The sequence below is a fragment of the Gossypium raimondii genome, chromosome 3 (assembly GCF_025698545.1).
Source record: "Gossypium raimondii isolate GPD5lz chromosome 3, ASM2569854v1, whole genome shotgun sequence".
NCBI classification, from domain to species: domain Eukaryota; kingdom Viridiplantae; phylum Streptophyta; class Magnoliopsida; order Malvales; family Malvaceae; genus Gossypium; species Gossypium raimondii.
Window position 1 is genome coordinate 1,455,628 of NC_068567.1, and position 18,676 is coordinate 1,474,303.

Here is an 18,676-nt window from a genome sequence, read left to right on the forward strand (position 1 = left end):
CATGTACTTGTTGAAACACACCAACCTGAAACATTCTTGTCCTTTTATGAAATAAAAGATAACCAATGTAGTGCAATTAGAATACATAGAGCTGAAGCATTCACAACAATTACATAATTAAATACTAAATGTAATTTAAATGTGAATCTAAGAATGAGAGAAAAATGATCTAAAAAAATGAGTTTTTAAATGAACTTATATAAAGAAACAAACAGCTGTTGGGAGAATATAAAGCATCAAGCAAAGTCTTCATGTATGTATAATGGTCACTGGGCTAAATCTTTTGTCTCTTAATCTGTGCGGCCTTAGACGATCCGTTCGCTCCAAACTCTCCTAAGCCAACCTTTACTCCCAAAAGTGAGGATTCCTTTAGAATTCCTCTAAAGTACCAATTTGTATAGCGGAAGCAATTGTGCCAAAAGAAACTACAAAAGAACAATAGAAAGCCACTGAAAGAATGTACACAAAATGTTTGAATAAATGCTCAAAGAATTCTATTACTTTTAAGAATTCAACTTACAAATGGATTACCTACAAATGAGGGAAGGCTCTCTATTTATAGTTGAGCTCCCCCAAAACCGACGGCCAAGATCAAATTACATCGACGGATGAGATTAGCCTATTCCTTGATTTTAAGGATTTACAAGATTACATCATATCAAATTAAATCTACATGATATGATTCCCATATTTACTAAAAATAGCTTATGTTGCCACATCTTCATTAACGGACCAATCAGACTTCAATTTGACAGGCTTCTCCAACAATTATTGGAATCGAGCTAGTTCTCGTGACAGACTTCAATCTAACAAGCTTTACACTTTGGGCCGCGACAGAATCACATTCTCCAATTACAATAAATTCTAAATTCAACAATCAAACATCAATGCAAACTTCACTAGTGTTGGCTCCAGATTATTACATGAAATTTATTTAAAACTTAAAAGTAGGAAAAACCAAATTACATTGACGACAACAACTAACATCACAAGTAACAAAGCGAAGATCAAACTCTTTTTTTCAGTCTTAAGAGTTTTCCTACAAATGATTAGATCTAAATTGCTACATAGGCCAGTCCCACCAACGGTGTAGATAACGAGGTGCTACACAATTCCAGTGGACAATATACTTGCACTCTGACTTTAAGCATTCAAGAGCCAGATCTTCACAAGGCTTACGACATTTATCACAATTTGGGTAGTAATACATCTTCTTCGCAATGGTGAGTGGATGTGGATGATATCTTACATTTTCAATGGTCTGGAATTTGACAAATGGATATTTTCCAAGAACACAATTAACATGAGCAGAAGTATCGCATTTTGCACAATGATAAAACCAACAGTTTGGATCTCGACTTTCTTCACAGATATCGCAATAATGATGTTCTAAATAATTGTTATCATCATAATCTGTGAGTGAAAGAATATGCTCATCGCATTTGTGAAGAACTGTAATTGGAAGTGAAAAGCATCCAAGATGTAGCACAAAATTGCAAACCTTACAACGAAATGCTGCCCTTGTAGTATAACCACAAGCATTGCACTTCCCATTGTAGTCTCTGTAGTAAAAGAGGGGGTGTTCATGTTTCAAACATATTTGAGCACCAGGAGTAAGAGCAAGCACACATTGGAGGCATTTTTTTGCTTTACATCCACAACATTCATAAGCAAAGGCATTACACACATTCAGACATTCTCGACACCTAAAAACCCTGTCCGAAATAAGGGCAAGAGGTTTTTGGCACAAATGATGCCAAACATCCTTCATCTTAGGTAATTCAGCACACGCTTTATGAAGGAAGAAATCACAAAATGAACAAGAGTAAAATGGTCCCGAGATTGGCAACAAACACCCGTCACAACCATTCTCATTCTTTCCAACAACGGGACTTAACATTAGATTATGTATATGCAAGAAATGTTCTATTTTTGTAGCTTCTCCAGCATCGTTGCTCTCTAAAACAGTGATGGAACTTTCATAGGGCATCTCATCTTCATCTTCTGGTGAAACTATTGAATATGAGCGTTCATCCTCTGTCACACAATGCACATGGAATATAGCATTGCACTTTGAACAATAGTAACTACCATACTCTGTATTGACTTCATCATGGCATATCATGCAATTCAAAACTCCAAAATCTTCTATGTGATGGAAATATGTGTGAAGAAGGCGATGGTCATGCCACTTACTTTTGATAATGCGAGGCCATGAAATGCAATTTTTATGGATTATAATGTTACACGTACCACATCTATGGGCAACATGATTTCCTTCGATACCACACGCATCACAAGTGAATGGAACTTGTCTAAAAACCAAGGTAAATGGATGTTCATGATTTGTACTCTTAATAACTTGTAATGGTGATTGTGATGCGCATTCAATGTGAACAACAAACTTACAAGGAGAGCAACCATAAACAAATCCTAAAGCCTTCCGATTGGTTTCTCCGCATATCTTGCAAGAGAGCCGTTCGCTATTAAATTGTAGAGCAAGAGGATGCTTGCGATGACACACATGATTCAGTTTGAAAGGAAGCTTAGCGCATTTCTCATGTAAATTAAATCCACAGGCAGGAGAGAAGTGTGTATACTTTGCTAATGGTTCCCAGCATCCAAAGCACTCTCTAACATCTTCAAGTTCTTCATCACCATTTTCATCTTCAAGTTCTTCATGACCATTTTCAGTGGAAATCAAAGGATGTTGAAGGGCAACATGCTCAAGCTCTTTCAAATTATTCTCAGCAACATTAAATGTAAACAAAGCACATTTAATATGAAAGTCCAATTTGCAAGAGCAGTGATAAATGAATTTCTCACATGTTTTATCACAGAAATCGCAAATACACCTTGTGTAAGAAGATGGTGGCTCTTGCAGAAGAAGAAGAGGATGATGAGGATGAAAAGGATGATTAAGCTCCAAAGGTGCGTCGCCACATGACTTGTGAAGATAAAACCCACAGTGCTCCACACAGCAAAAACATGGAGCAGACACCTCCTCCCCGCACCTGGAGCAATGAGTTACACCACTTTGATTGTGGATCAGCTGGTCGTGATTCAAGATAAGAAGCAGGGGATGTTGGTGGCCATAATTGTTAGACTCCTCCATTTCTCCTTCCCCAAGCAATATAAATAAAGGAAAAAGCTTGATTTTGGGGGCAAAGATTGAAAGGGAAAACAAGAATACTAAGTGAAGAAAGATAAAGATTAAGTGGGAGAACATTTGATATTTAGAGGCAGTGGCAGAGGGTCGCTGATAGTAAACTATAGAGGTCAACTCAAATAGGTAGTCAATGCTTTTGTCTTATCTTCACACTTGCTTTTGAGGTTGGGTTGATTTGATATTCATGAATAAATTTATGAGATTTTTTTATCAATCCTTTTTTGTTTTATTTCGAAATTCCCTTATTATTTTATTCTATACACCATATGTATGTATATATATAAATGTACATGTTAATCAATTTTCTTGACACTTTCCTTCACACCACTTTCATCCTTCAATTATTGTGGTGAACCAATGATGTCCAAAATAGTAAATAAGCACAACCGGAACTTTAAAGAATTCTACCCAAATTATCATGTCAACAAATTAATGTGTAATTAACATTTAAGCATTTGATTAAAAGAGTTGACGTGCAAAAAGAAACCACTTTTGGTAGAAAGTGTGTTTTACATTGTGTGCTTTCAACTAAAAATATATCTTTTCTCTTTTAAAAGTAGTTTATTTATTTAAATTTTAAAAAAATTGATTTATTTTTCTAAATATTTTTTAAAATGGTCTTTTTATTTAATTTGTCTGGTTATAATTTGACTTTAATTTTAAAATCTGAAAAGTAGATAAATTAAATTTCTAAAAATAAAAGTATAAGAATTAAATTTTAAATTTATAAATAGTACAATAGTGACTGTGCTTGGCATTAAATTGAGGGCCACTCGTCGTGGCCTCCATTTCTCCTTCCCCAAGCAATATAAATAAAGGAAAAGCTTGATTGTAGGAGGAAAGTTTGAATGGGAAAACAAGATTACAAGTGAAGAAAGATAATGATTGAGGAAGTGGGAGAGCATTTGATATTTAGAGGCAAAGGCTCGCTTATAGTAAAGATTCCGACGGCGGCGGTGGCTAGGTCTAAGGAAGAAAGAAAAAATAATCTATCATTCCTTTACAAGATAAATATATAATTTTTTTAACACTTACTCTAATTCATGAATTCTTTTATTAAAATAGTATTTAAAAAATTTCAAGTTAATTTAAATATTAACTATTTGAACTAACTAATAATATTATAAACCAACCTCAGCACTAGACTATTGAAAGCATTCCCGTAATCTCCAACGCAACAACCACATATATCCGCAAGGATACCTTCCGGCAACGACAATAATCTGGAAGATTGGTTCTCAAATGTTATTTCTTGTTTCATTTTTCACATGTGCTAACACGAACATGTTTACACTACACGCTCTTAGAAGAGAAACTTGAAAAGAAATAATTTTCAAAAACAATTTCTTGTGAAAGAGGCTGTTTTCATTATCTATGAACAAGAAAGGAAAACTTATAACAATAAACAGACTTATCAAAGAAAATTGTGTTTCATAGTCAAGATTGATGTCCTTTGAAATTCTCTCAAAATTGTTTAGTATGTGGGAATTACTTTTTAAAACTACTGTGTAATAATTTAGCAAAATTAATTTCATGTTGTGATGGTAGAGACATTTCACACTGAATTTAGCTAAATCTAAAATAAAATTTAATAAATCAGGATCTATCATGTCAAATCATGACATCGCCACCTGCTCTGCCTGACATCGCCGCACCTACACCTGCAAAAACAGAAAAGAAACACCAGCAAGTAAAAATAAAGAATAAAATATGTAAAAAATAGCTATAAAAGCCATAGAAAGTTTGTAAAAAGGGCTTCTTCTGCCTTTTTTTTAGAGAAAATAGATTCAACAAAAAATAAAAAGAAATAAAACTTTCTTCAGAGGTGATTTTTTGTTTTGCTCTTTCTTTTTCCATTTATTTACTTTTATTTTTTACTTTTTTTTTGAGTTTTCCTTTAATTTCATCTTTCGAAATATTTATATAAAATAACATTTGTTTTATTTTAAGAAAAGAGTATACAAATATATATACAAAAAAAAAATTTGACCTTCGAACTTTTCGGCCCCTGTATACGGCGACCGACGATGGCTGGCGCGGTGGCCGACAGTGGTCGACGGCGACTCCACGGCGGTCATCAGTCGGGATCCAGGTCGGAGGTAGAAGGCCTTTGAGAGAAAATAAGGGGAGCTTTGGGTTTTTTTTTTTAGAAGTGGTTGAAATGTTTTTTTTTTTTAAATTTTTTTGGCTTAAATAGCCTACCAAAACGGCGTTGTTTTGGACTTGGGGTTCAGAGGCCAAAAACGACATCGTTTTGACTTGGGTCTAGGATCCACGTGTTTTTATGCGGAGGGGTAAATTGCGCTTCTAGCCCCTCCGCTTTTTAATTTTTTTAATCAGATTTTTTTATTCTTAAATTTGCCCTTTTAGTTTATTTTCGATTTCCTATTGGAACGACGCCATTTTAGAGGAGAAGGGAAAATTACCCTTCCAACCCCTCTATATTATTCGCGCGTTCAACGTAGTCCCTCCCCTTTGATTTTATTTGCGATTCAACCCCAAATTTTAATTTTTTATTTGATTTAGTCCTTTTCTTTGTTATTTTGGTTGCTTTCTCATTGAAATTAATCAATTTAATACTATTATCATTATTATTATTAATTATTATTATTATTTACTCCTATCTACCTTTTAAATTTCAACTCTTTTTTTTATATATATACATGCATACATTTTATAATATATACATATACGTACACATTTTTTTATTTTTATATACATATATATACATACTTACATACTCTATTATTTAATAAACTTAAAATATATATACATATCTTTTTCGTATTTCTTGTAATCATATGTATACACATACATGTTTTTTATAATATATATACATGTGTATATTTTATATACGTACCTATATATATTTTATATTTTATAATATTTACACATACCTACATACATGTCTATATATATATTTCATTTTCATAAATATATATACATATATGTACTTACATATTCTTTATACTTTCAAAATATATATTTTGTATATATTCTTTATATTTTATGATTCATATATATACCTACATATATATACTTTTTATATTTTATGATTGTTATATACGTATATATGTGTGTACATACATACTTACACATATTTTCATGGATAATAGCTTTAAAATATGTGTACATACATATGTTTTCCATATTTCCATAATTTTATACCTATACATATATATATTTTATATTTTTATAATTTTGTTCATTTATTTATTTATTTACATGTCCGTTATTATTTTTTTTATACTTTATACTTTATCTTTTATTATTTGTTATTGTATCTGCATGATTGATTTTTTATATATATATATTGGTCTTATTGTTTGTTTATCTTTTGTTTTTTTGCTCGTATTATTTTACTTACGTTATCATCATTGTTATTCCATTACATCTATTTTTACTCAGATTCTTAAAAAAAGAAAATTTCGAAAATAAAAGCAATATTCGGTATTTGGGATCTTCGAGAGGATTGAGCCCTAACGTATTGGGTTCCAAATTTCTTCGTTGAATCTAAATAATCGAGAATGCTCTTTAAATAAAAAAACATAAATAAAAGCTCATTATCGGGAATTCGATATGTTGTAACCTAACGCATTGGATATGACACGTTGTTTTCTCGAGACGAGAATTTTTCTAAAAAAATAAATAAAGACAATATTCAATGTTTAGAATTTTGAGAAATTGTGCCCTAACGTATTGGGCCGCAATTTTTTCATCTAACTTAAACAATTGAATATCCTTTTAAAATTTTATTGTACGAGTTTTTAGACAAGCTCATTTTTGAAGAGGTGAAATATCATGCCCTAACTCATTGGGTATAACATTTTCTCTCTCTAAAATGAGAGGGTCTTAACGGCTAATTTGATCTATCCAAGTTTTTAATACAAGGTTCGTATTTTAAAATCTTTCAACCTTCAACATTAAGACGTTAATTAATCAATTATGTACCAATTTTGGGCGTTACGAGGGTGCTAACCCTTCCTCGTACGTAAACAACTCCCGAACCTTTTTTTTTTAATTTCGTGGACCAAAAACGTTGTTTTAATAAAATCAAATCATTTATTGAAAACAACCGTGTTATAAAGTGAACCGATCACACCTCCTCAAAAGAATCGATGGCGACTCTCATTTTCATTTTATTTTTAAAATCCAAGTTGAGCCTGTTTTACCAAAAAAATGGTGTCAACATATATGACCTATGTTGTTGATATGCTTGATGTAATTATGTGCTGATAGATTGATAAATCAGTTTTACCAAGTGTACAAGCAATGTTTATCAAGTTACTAGGCTACTTAGTGGAGTTAGGTATGTGTTTAGGTAACATTTTCTTATTTTGACCAGTTGATTGCTTGGCATATGTAATGGCATTGTGCCTTCATTTAATGGTAATGAAATCTTTCAGAAAAATTCTTCTTCTTTTAGTCTTTATTTAAGCATTTTGTTCACAAAGCTTTGGCTTAATTTTCTTATTTGTTCAGTAAGACATTGAAGCTTAAAGCTTAAGTTTCTGTCAAATTCTCTAATTCTGTTTTCTTAGTTCCTACAGATATGTTCTATTACAGTGGCTTTTCCAGCATCATTCCATTCAAGAACATTGGTTATGGAGCTAACATCAGCAGATTCCTTATCTTCATTTTCTGCTATTTCATATGAATCTTTATTCTTCATTGCACACTTCACATGGAATATAACATCGCACTCTGAACAATAGTAACTACCATAGTCTGTACTGACTTCATCATTGCACATTATGCAATTCAAAACTCTAAAAAGGAAATATTTGTGAAAAAGGCGATGATCATGCCACTTGCTTTTGATGATGCGTGGCAATGAAGTGCACTTTTTATGGACCATAATTTTGCTTGTACAACATATGTAGGAAGCATAACTTCCTTCCACACCACATGCATCACAAATGAATGATGATCTCCTTGTAAACAAAGTGAAAGGATGTTCATGGCTTTTATCTTCAACAACAAAATCTAAAGATGCTGATACAGATTCAATGTGAACCGCAAACTTACAAGGTAAACAACCATAAACAAATCCTCTTCGCCTTGTTACTTGGCATATCTTGCTAGAGAGCCGTTGGCTATTAAATTGTAGAACAAGAGGATGCTTGGATGGCATACATGATTCAGTTTGAAAGGAAGCTCAGCGTATTTCTCATGTAAAATAAATCCAAAGTTAGGAGAAAAGTGTGTATACTTTGCTAATGGTTCCCAACATCCAAAGCACTTAGCAGCATCTTTGAGTTTTTCATCACCATTTTCAGTGGAAATCAATGGATGTTGAAGGGCAACATGCACAAGCTCTTTCAAATTATTCTCAGCAACATTAAATGTAAACAAAGCACATTTAATATGAAAGTCCAATTCGCAAGAGTGGTGATAAATGAATTTCTCACATGTTTTATCACAGAAATCGCAAACACACCTTGTGTAAGAAGATGGTGGCTCTTGCAGAAGAAGAAGAGGATGATGAGGATGAAAAGGATGATTAAGCTTCAAAGGTGCGTCGGCACATACCTTGTGAAGATAAAACCCACAGTGCTCCGCACAGCAAAAACATGGAGCAGACACCTTCTCCCCACACCTGGAGCAATCAGTTAAACCACTTTGATAGTCGATCAGCTGCTCTTGGTTCAAGATAAGAAGCAGGGGATGTTGGTTCAAGATAAGAAACAGTGCTAAAAAGTCCTCAAACTTTTTTTATAAAAAGTAATTAAGTCTATTTTTTTTGCACTTAATTGAGTACTTAAACTTTTAAAATGTATCAAAAAGGTCCTCAAATTTCTTCAAACAAAAGCGATTAAGCCCCTGCTTTTTTCACTCAATTAGGTACTTGAACTTTCAAAATACATCAAAAAGATTTTCAAAATTTTTCAAAAAAAGCAATTAAGCCGCTACTCTTTTTAAAAATTAAAAAAAATTATAAATAATAATTTTATAAAATTATTAAATTTTAATAAAATATAAATAAATTTAAATTTATTAAAATTAGATTTTTATAAAATTGTAAAAAATATTGTAAAATTTTATAAAAATCATAAAATAATTTAATGACCCATAGTCTTTTTCCAATTAAAGTTATCACATATTGCAATACATTGTGACATGTGGCAAAAATAATAAAAAATAAAAATCAATAAAAGTTATAGAAAAATCATAAAATGCTTCTTTTGGTACGATAATTTTTTTTTTTTTTTATAAATTTATATTTCTTTATATAATTTTCTTACTACTTTTAAAATTTTATATATTTTATATTTCTATATATTTTATAATTTTTACGATTTTATAAAATTTTACAATTTTATATTTTTATGATTTTTATATTTTTCTAATTTTTAATATTTAAAATTTTTATTAAAATTTAATAATATTTATAGCTTTTATTGATTCTAATTTTTTATAATTTTTTTTTCTAATTTTTAATAAAAAGCATGGGCTTAATTGCTTTTTTTGAAAAAGCTTGAGGGTCTTTTTGAACCATTTTGAAAGTTCAAGTACTCAATTGAGTGCAAAAAAAAAATAGGGGCTTAATTACTTTTTTCGAAAAAATTTGAGGGCTTTTTTAATGCATTTTGAAAGTTCAAATACTCAAATGAGTGCAAAAAAAAAAGTAGGGACTTAACTTTTTTTTTTTTTTAAATTTGATGAAACAAAATTAAAAGATGAGTGTTGAAATATGGAAAACTTTTATAGCAAAATTATCAAGGTATTTTAAATAAGATTATGACATATTACCCATAAATTATCCAATTTTATTCTTTAAATTTATATTAAGTCGAATAAGTTTTTAAGAAAACTCAAATTGTAATAAAATAAGCAATGGTTAACGTTAAATTGACTGGTTTTAGTATAAAATAGTGATTGTAATTAGTGTTACTGTTATGCATTAGGGATTGGGTATTGGGTATTGGGTTCTGAGCTGAGTACCATGTCTTTTTTTCTAACATAATACATTAAATTGTTTTAATTTTACTTATTGAATAGAAAATTTTATAATTTATATAAATATGAAAAAGAATGTTACAGTTTTATTTAATTAAAGATGCTAAATTATAATTTTAGCATTTAATTTATGTTTTTTTTTATTGCATAATCAAAATGTTGTGTAGGATTACTGTATACCTTTTAATTTCCCAATTTTTGGCAGATGTAAATGAGATTTGGTGGCAATTCCAATTATGGGTTTCAGACAAAAGCTAAAGAGATTCCTTAATCTAAATAACAAACTTTCCAAAGCATTTACTTCACAAGGCATGCGTGCATACATTTAAAGAAGATAACACACATCAGAATACTATAGTTTTCCAACTCAAAACATGCTTCCCTTACAATACGAAACCCTAGTCTGCATAATAATTACAACCAGCATTACATGTAATAATGTCAGGACCATACTCTGTGTTCTCTTCGAAAGAAAAGTGGTAGTTTTGGAGTATAGTCACCTCAACGCCACCTTAGTCCTCCCAATCTCAAGAAGTGAACTTGTTATCGTGGACACATAACATGGACAATGAAGTTACATCCAGTACATTCCAAAGCCAAATCGAAACAGGGCTTACCACACTTACTGCAGTTCGGATAGTAATAAATCTTCTTAACAACAGTGGCAGGATGCTCATGAATGTCCTTAAGTACTTCAATGATATTCCCGGGTTTGAGGAATGGATTTTTACCAAGGACACAATTGACATGAGCAGAAGTATTACATGTTGCACAATGATAAAACCAAAGATTTGGATCTCGACGTTCTTCACAAACATCACAAAAATGGCTTTCTGAATAACTGTTATCATCATAATAAGTGAGTGAAAGAAGATGTTCATCACTTTTGTGTTGGGATGTAATAGGCAACGAAAAACATCTATGATCTACAGAAAAATCGCAATCCTTACAACACAACAACCCTTCGATATTATTCTTACCACATGCAACACATCCCCCACTCTTTTCGGTGTAGAGAAAAATAGGGTGTTTATGTCCTACACATGTGTGAGCACCAGGTGTAAGAGCAATTATACATCGAAGGCATGTACGTTTCTTACATTCTTCACATTTATAGGCAAACGCTTTAGACAAGTAACCACATGCTACACACCAAAATACTTCGTTTGAAGTAAGGACTAGTGATGCTTGGCAAGGATGATGCCAAACCTGCTTTACCTTTGGTAACTCGACACAAACTTTATGGAGAAAGAAATCACACTGTGTACAGTAGTAAAATGAATCCGAGATCGGTAACAAGCACCCATCACAACATTTATTATCATACTCACCTACTCTGTCACTTAACGTTAAGTGGTGAATATGCGTGATATGTTCTATTACAGTGGCTTCTCCAGCATCATTCCATTCAAGAACCTTGGTTATGGAGCTAACATCAGCAGATTCCTCATCTTCGTTTTCTACTATTTCATATGAATTTCTATTCCTCATTGCACACTTCACATGGAATATAACACCGCACTCTGAACAATAGTAACTACCATAGTCTGTACTGACTTCATAATTGCACATTATGCAATCCAAAACTCTAAAATCTTCTATGCGAAGGAAATATTTGTGAAAAAGGCGATGATCATGCCACTTGCTTTTGATGATGCGTGGCAATGAAGTGCACTTTTTATGGACCATAATGTTACATGTGCAACATATGTAGGAAGCGTAACTTCCTTCAATACCACATGCATCACAAATGAATGATGATCCTCTTAGCAACAAAGTGAAAGGATGTTCATGCCTTTTATCTTCAATAACAAGACCTAAAGATTCTGATACACATTCAATGTGAACAACAAACTTACAGGGAGAACAACCATAGACAAATCCTCTTCGCCTTGTTACTTGGCATATCTTGCAAGAGAGTCGTTCGCTATTAAATTGTAGAGTAAGAGGATGCTTGTGATGGCACTTATGATTCAGTTTGAAAGGAAGCTTAGCGCATTTTTCATGTAAATTAAATCTACAGTCAGGAGAAAAGTGTGTATACTTTGCTAATGGTTCCCAACATCCAAAGCACTTACTAACATCTCCAAGTTCTTCATCACCGTTTTCAGTGGAAATCAAAGGATGTTGAAGGGCAAAATGGTCAAGCTCTTTCAAATTATTCTCAGCAATATTAAATGTAAACAAAGCACATTTAATATGAAAGTCCAATTTGCAAGAGCAGTGATAAATGAATTTCTTACATGTTTTATCACAGAAATCGCAAACACACCTTAAGTGAGAAGAATAAGGTGGGTTTTGCATAAGAAGAAGAGGATGGCCGAGATGAAAAGGATGATTAAGCTCCAAAGGTGCCTCGGCACATGCCTTGTGAAGATTAAACCCACAGTGCTCCGCACAGCAAAAACATGGAGCAGACACCTCCTCCCCGCACCTGGAGCAATGAGTTACACCACTTTGATTGTGGATCAGCTGGTCTTGATTCAAGATAAGAAGCAGGGGATGTTGGTGGCCATAATTGTTAGACTCCTCCATTTCTCCTTCCCCCAAGCAATATAAATAAAGGAAAAAGCTTGATTTTGGGAGCAAAGATTGAAAGGGAAAACAAGATTACTAAGTGAAGAAAGATAAAGATTGAGGAAGTGGGAGAGCATTTGATATTTAGAGGCAAAGGCAGAGGGTCGCTTATAGTAAACAATAGAGGTGAAGTCAATTAGGTAGTCAATGCTTTTATCTTATCTTCACACTTGCTTTTGAGGTTGGGTTGATTTGATATTCATGACTAAATTTATGAGATTTTTTTATCAATCCTTTTTTGTTTTATTTCGAAATTCCCGTATTATTTTATACTATACACCACTTTCCTCCTTCAATTATTGTGGTGAACCAATGATGTCGAAAATAGTAAATAAGCACAACCGGAACTTTTTAATATTTGATTAAAGTGTTGATGTGCAAAAAGAAACCACTCTTGGTAGAAAGTGTGTCTTACATGGTGTGCTTTTAACTAAAAATGTCTTCTCTTTTAAAAGCAGTTTATTTATTTAAATTTTAAAAAATTCAATTTATTTTTCTAAATTTCTTTTTTAAAATGGTCTTTTATTTAATTTGTCTTGTAATAATTTTACTTCAATTTTAAAATTTAAAAAATAGATAAATTAAATTTTAAAAAATAAAAGTATAAAGATTAAATTTTAAATTTATGAATAATACAACAGTGACTGTGCTTGGCATTGAATTGGGGGCCACTCGTCGTGGCCTCCATTTCTCCTTCCCCAAGCAATATAAATAAAGGAAAAGCTTGATTTTGGGAGGAAAATTTGAATGGGAAAACAAGATTACAAGTGAAGAAAGATAATGATTGAGGAAGTGGGAGAGCATTTGATATTTAGTGGCAAAGGCTCACTTATAGTAAGATCCTGACGGCGGTGGCTAGGGCTAAGGAAGAAAGAAAAAATAATCTATCATTCCTTTACAAGATAACTATATAATTTTTTTAACACTTACTCTAATTCATGAATTCTTTTATTAAAATAGTATTTAAAAAATTTCAAGTTAATCTAAATATTAACTATTTGAACTAACTAATAATATTATAAACCTACCTCAGCACTAGACTATTGAAAGCATTCCCGTAATCTCCAACACAACGACCACATATATCCGCAAGGATACCTTTCGATAACGACAATAGTCTGGAAGATTGGTTTTCAAATGTTATTTCTTGTTTCATTTTTCACATGTGCTAACACGAACATGTTTACACTACACGCTCTTAGAAGAGAAACTTGAAAAGAAATGATCTTTAAAAACAATTTCTTGTGAAAGAGGCTGTTTTCATTTTTCTATGAACGAGAAAGGAAAACTTATAACAATAAACAGACTTATCAGAGAAAATTGTGTTTCATTGTCAAGATTGATGTCCTTTGAAATTTTCCCAAATTTGTTTAGCAAGTGGGAATTACTTTTTAAAACTACTGTGTAATAATTTAGCAAAATTAATTTCATGTTATGATGGTAGAGACATTTCACACTGAATTTAACTAAATCTGAAATAAAACTTAATAAATCAGGATCCATGTCAAATCATCGTGAACGAATGAAGAAAAAAAAAATTATAACCTTTAAGGTAACTGGAGCCGCCGGTCTTAATTTTTTTTCTTATGTACAAAACTTGATTCTTAAAGGAATTGATATAATAACATGAAAATTCGTCATATAAAAAAACATAAATATTGCTAATATAATCAAACTGATATGTTTAGCCAAAACATAATAAAAATGTTATGATTAATAAATCCATAAAAATTAATGATAAATTATCAATCACGTTTTAATAGCCAAGCATTAAATTATATCTTATAAGAATAATATTCATACATGGGTAATAAATTACGGGACCAAATCAATTGAAGTCAAAATCACATGGGTTAGGTCATTGCGAATTGAAAGACAGTAATTTACAAAAGACAATATCAAAATTGAAAGTAGAAATTACGTAGGTTTAGTCTACAGTAATTTCAATTTCAAAGGAAAAGTTAAATCTTCAGATTGAATCATAATTAAACAAAACTTAAAAGAAATTTATCATGAATTTTAAAATTCAACATGAAATATCATATCTATGAAATTTGAAAATCGAATCAATCAAAATTAATAGAGAATCAATTCATTTTCAGAGAATTCAACATGACGAGGCTCGGATGCCACTTGTTAAAATTATAAAATAAATCTGAAATAAAATTTAATAAACCAGGATCTATCATGTCAAATCATCAAGAATAAATCAAGAACAGAATTAGATGAGAAAGTGTACCTGAATCCATGAATTCCTTGAAATCTACAGATCTTGGAGATTTGATCTTTCAAATTAACACACAAAAAATTTAAAGAATAATTTGCTCTCTCTTTCCTAAGGATAAGGATATTAGAAAAGATATTTGTTATGTAATTTGGGGACCATGACCCTAATATTTTTAACCTTGGCATATTAGTTCTAATTCCTACTTAGCCCATCATGGATTAGAATTTGATTAGAACTCAATTACTAGAGTCTCTACACATATTTGACCCATACTTTATTTAATAATTAAAGCCCAATAAAACTTTAACCAAATTAGATCACTTTTAATTTAGGCTAACCTATCATGATAGTAAATAATAACATATAATTACCTTTATTATATATATGGTAACACCATCCACATTCAGTATCTCCCAACAACAAATTCCTACATCTAATCCTTATCCTTCTATTTGGATATTTTTCAAAAAAACTGTAACATCTTTGCTACACCTTCCACAATTAAACATACAACTAATGTATAGACAACCAATGGAAGAGTTTCTTTCGCTGTCATTGTGCGCCTCAAAATCACTTCACCTTATACCATTTTGCCTTGTTTTGGGAACAGTGAAGTTCCTAGCATAACTAGGGCTTGAATGTTGCCGACATTAGCAAAGTGCATAATGCATTCTTGTGTGCAAGGTCTCATTTCCATTATCCATACATGATGAACTATGTTGTTCAAGTTTACTACCCTCAACACACACTCTCTCTAAAACTATTTCGAACAAAAACATCAATTCTTCTATAGTAGTCACATAATAGTGTAACAATTGGGAACCGTGTGGCTCAAAAGACTCCTATATTCCAGTGGTCATAAGGTCGTGTGACACACCTCCGTATGCCAGCTCATGTGGTACAAAACATGTCATTTTTAAACTTGTTACAAACAACATAAACTTTTAACACATTTATGCATACCAAATATATACCAAACGTTCATTTATCTATGCACAAAACTTCCATACATTCAAACAAGAAAACATAAACCAAATCAACATCTCATTCGAACCATTTCACCTCCAACTTCTATCACTCATGCATTTCAATTATGACTCAATCCAGCACCATACATTTATGTACAATAATCTCACACTAAACACCATTCATATACTTTAAGCATAAACATGTCAAGTTGTCTTTATGTACTCTTTTAAACATTATGACCAAGCATCGAAAAATCCACATTGTTCCTAGTTCAAACTCAAGGACATTAAAAGTAGACATATGTACAAAGAAAACCCACATAATCGTGTTCGGAACACTTAAAACACTACCAATTAGAAGCTGGATAGTGTATGCAGCAACTTGATCTGATCGACATGTTCAGCAAAATGTTAACCATAGAAAAAACGGAATTGAGTAAGCATTTTATATGCTTAGTAAGCTCATAGGTAAAATACATGTAAACTTACCTTGGACCCAAAAATATGCAATAAAAACAATTAACATAATATTATAAACTTGACATAACAATTCACAAGGGATAGGTGAGTTCATCTCATTGCCAAATAGCAGAATATTTCAACATTTGACATATTATTCAATTTAATCCATTCACATAGGTATAATACTTTCATTCATATCATTTATTGTTTATACTCAAATCATATTAGCCCGATGAACTATAGCAAGTATCTTTGAATACTCGGGTACCTACATCAAACCAGAGAGCACCGTAGTACTATATAGAGGCACCGAAGTGCAAACATGTATAAGCGCACATCTAACCCTATCGACATGCCAATTGTATCCTATTCATCACTACATTCGCACGAGCTTAATTTATACATAGATAAACAATTCTTTGCATTTTAATCCAAGGCTCACTTTTTTTACCATTTTGCAAACAATTCAAAATATATTAAACATACATACATTCATAGTAAAATTACATGAAAATTTAAATAAGCACATACCGTATGAACTTACAAAAAAAAGCTAATGAGTTGTAGGGACTATTCAACAATTTTTCCTTTTTTCAATTATCTTCAACTTGCTTCAAATATTGATCTATATGATAATTAATTTCAAATTATCAATTTCAATTACCTTATAATGTCTAATTACATGCATATGACCTTTTAATTTTATATTAAAAAATTTCTTTAAAGTGTTACTGTTTATTCAATTTAGTCCCTGGAACCGAAATTGCCATAATTATCAAATTTGAGCCTCGATTTCGAAATTGATCTCAAATCCATCCTCAACTAACTCACTAGCAGCATAAAGCATATATTTTCATCCCACTATTTATAAATTTCACACATTAGTCCTTTATAGCAAAACTATCAAAATCTCACTTTACAATTTAGTCCTCCTTAGCATCTAAGCTTAACATGCAACCATTTAACATCAAAAGCTTCAATAATAATCAACGAAAACATTTCAAAACTTTAATAGTTTCACAAATTAATCCTTGGGTTAGCTAAATCAAGCTCTCGAGATATCAAAAAATATAAAATTACAAAAAGGGCTAAATTGGAATACCTAAATAAGTGTCGAAAGCTTCAAAGCCCTAGAGAGATTCTCTTCATTGGAGAAATTAGTGGAAGGGAGGAAGATGAACAAATGTTTTTTTCTCTTCTTTCACCATACCTACTTGTTTCTTTTAATTATAACATTTTATGTTATTTTAATTATAAATTATAATAATATACCATATAAAATTTAACCAAACTGTCCACTAGAATTCCAATTGGTCCTTAATTTAAGTTTTTCACTTATAAATCTATAATAATTTAATTTTTACTATTTTTACAATTTAGTCTTTATACCAAAATTAATTATTTAATTAACGAAATTAAAAGATTAAATCCTAACTAAACTTTATATTAATCTTGTAATAACAATATTTACGACCTCATTAGTTAAAAATGATGTTCCAAAATCACTTTTTCCGAAACTATTGAAGAATGGGCTCTTACAATTTTCCTGATTGATTTCCTTTCAATGCAACTGTGCTTCAAATACAATCACCCAAAACCATTAATGGGTCAATTCAAACCTACAATTCAAACACCATTGAATCGCAATCTTCCTTTCAAACACCAAATCTCATTGTATCATAGTCTACGCATTAGAACAACTCTCTCTCCCACTTACCATTAATAGTTGCAACATCCACAATTGATTAGTCATTTTGTATTTGTATACAATTACAACACCAAAAGCAAAAAAAATGAAACAACAACCCATTATAATAATAAAAAAACAACTACTACCATCGTTTTCCCAAAAACCAAAAAGGAAACAACTTACAAAAAGTATAACTAACCAAAACTCAACCCATACCTATTTAAACAAGGCCCAATTTATAAATAACTACAGCAACCCATTGGCTGGAACTTAAACGAAATGGTGTGTTTAATAAACAAACTTCATAACACTTCTCTCTTTCATCCACCGTAATTGTTTCTTCATCTTTTTCTTCTTCGTCGGCAACATTATTGCTTCGTTTTCATTTCACCGTCACTCACCACTTGTTCGCAGCCATCCATATCCCTTCACCCACGTCCATGGGAACTAACATCTTTCACATAATATAAAACATTCATCCTTGTAAGATTGTGAATATATCTAAGAGATCTAATTTCATATTTTAATTTTTCTCACATTATCGTCTTTTTCCATTTCAATTAATTGAAAGGTTCAACACCATAAATTCCAAGAACTCCAAGGTCCACCCGCAACATCCTTAC

The 18,676-nt window shown here is 31.4% G+C and overlaps 3 protein-coding genes across 3 annotated transcripts; all 3 read right to left on the minus strand.

Annotated features, from left to right (window-relative positions):
* Positions 1-905: 905 nt before the first annotated feature.
* LOC105796406 (uncharacterized) lies at positions 906-3,253 on the minus strand. Its single transcript, XM_012626119.2, has one exon. The coding sequence runs from the start codon at positions 3,227-3,229 to the stop codon at positions 1,064-1,066; it is 2,166 nt and encodes a 721-aa protein (XP_012481573.2). The 5' UTR covers positions 3,230-3,253; the 3' UTR covers positions 906-1,063.
* Positions 3,254-7,706: 4,453 nt separating this feature from the next.
* LOC128039799 (uncharacterized) lies at positions 7,707-8,303 on the minus strand. Its single transcript, XM_052628339.1, has one exon. It carries the CDS (start codon positions 8,301-8,303, stop codon positions 7,707-7,709), a length of 597 nt encoding a protein of 198 aa, XP_052484299.1.
* Positions 8,304-10,402: 2,099 nt separating this feature from the next.
* On the minus strand, positions 10,403-12,868 carry LOC105795574 (uncharacterized). The gene has a single exon (XM_052627901.1). The coding sequence runs from the start codon at positions 12,662-12,664 to the stop codon at positions 10,673-10,675; it is 1,992 nt and encodes a 663-aa protein (XP_052483861.1). The 5' UTR covers positions 12,665-12,868; the 3' UTR covers positions 10,403-10,672.
* Positions 12,869-18,676: the final 5,808 nt, after the last annotated feature.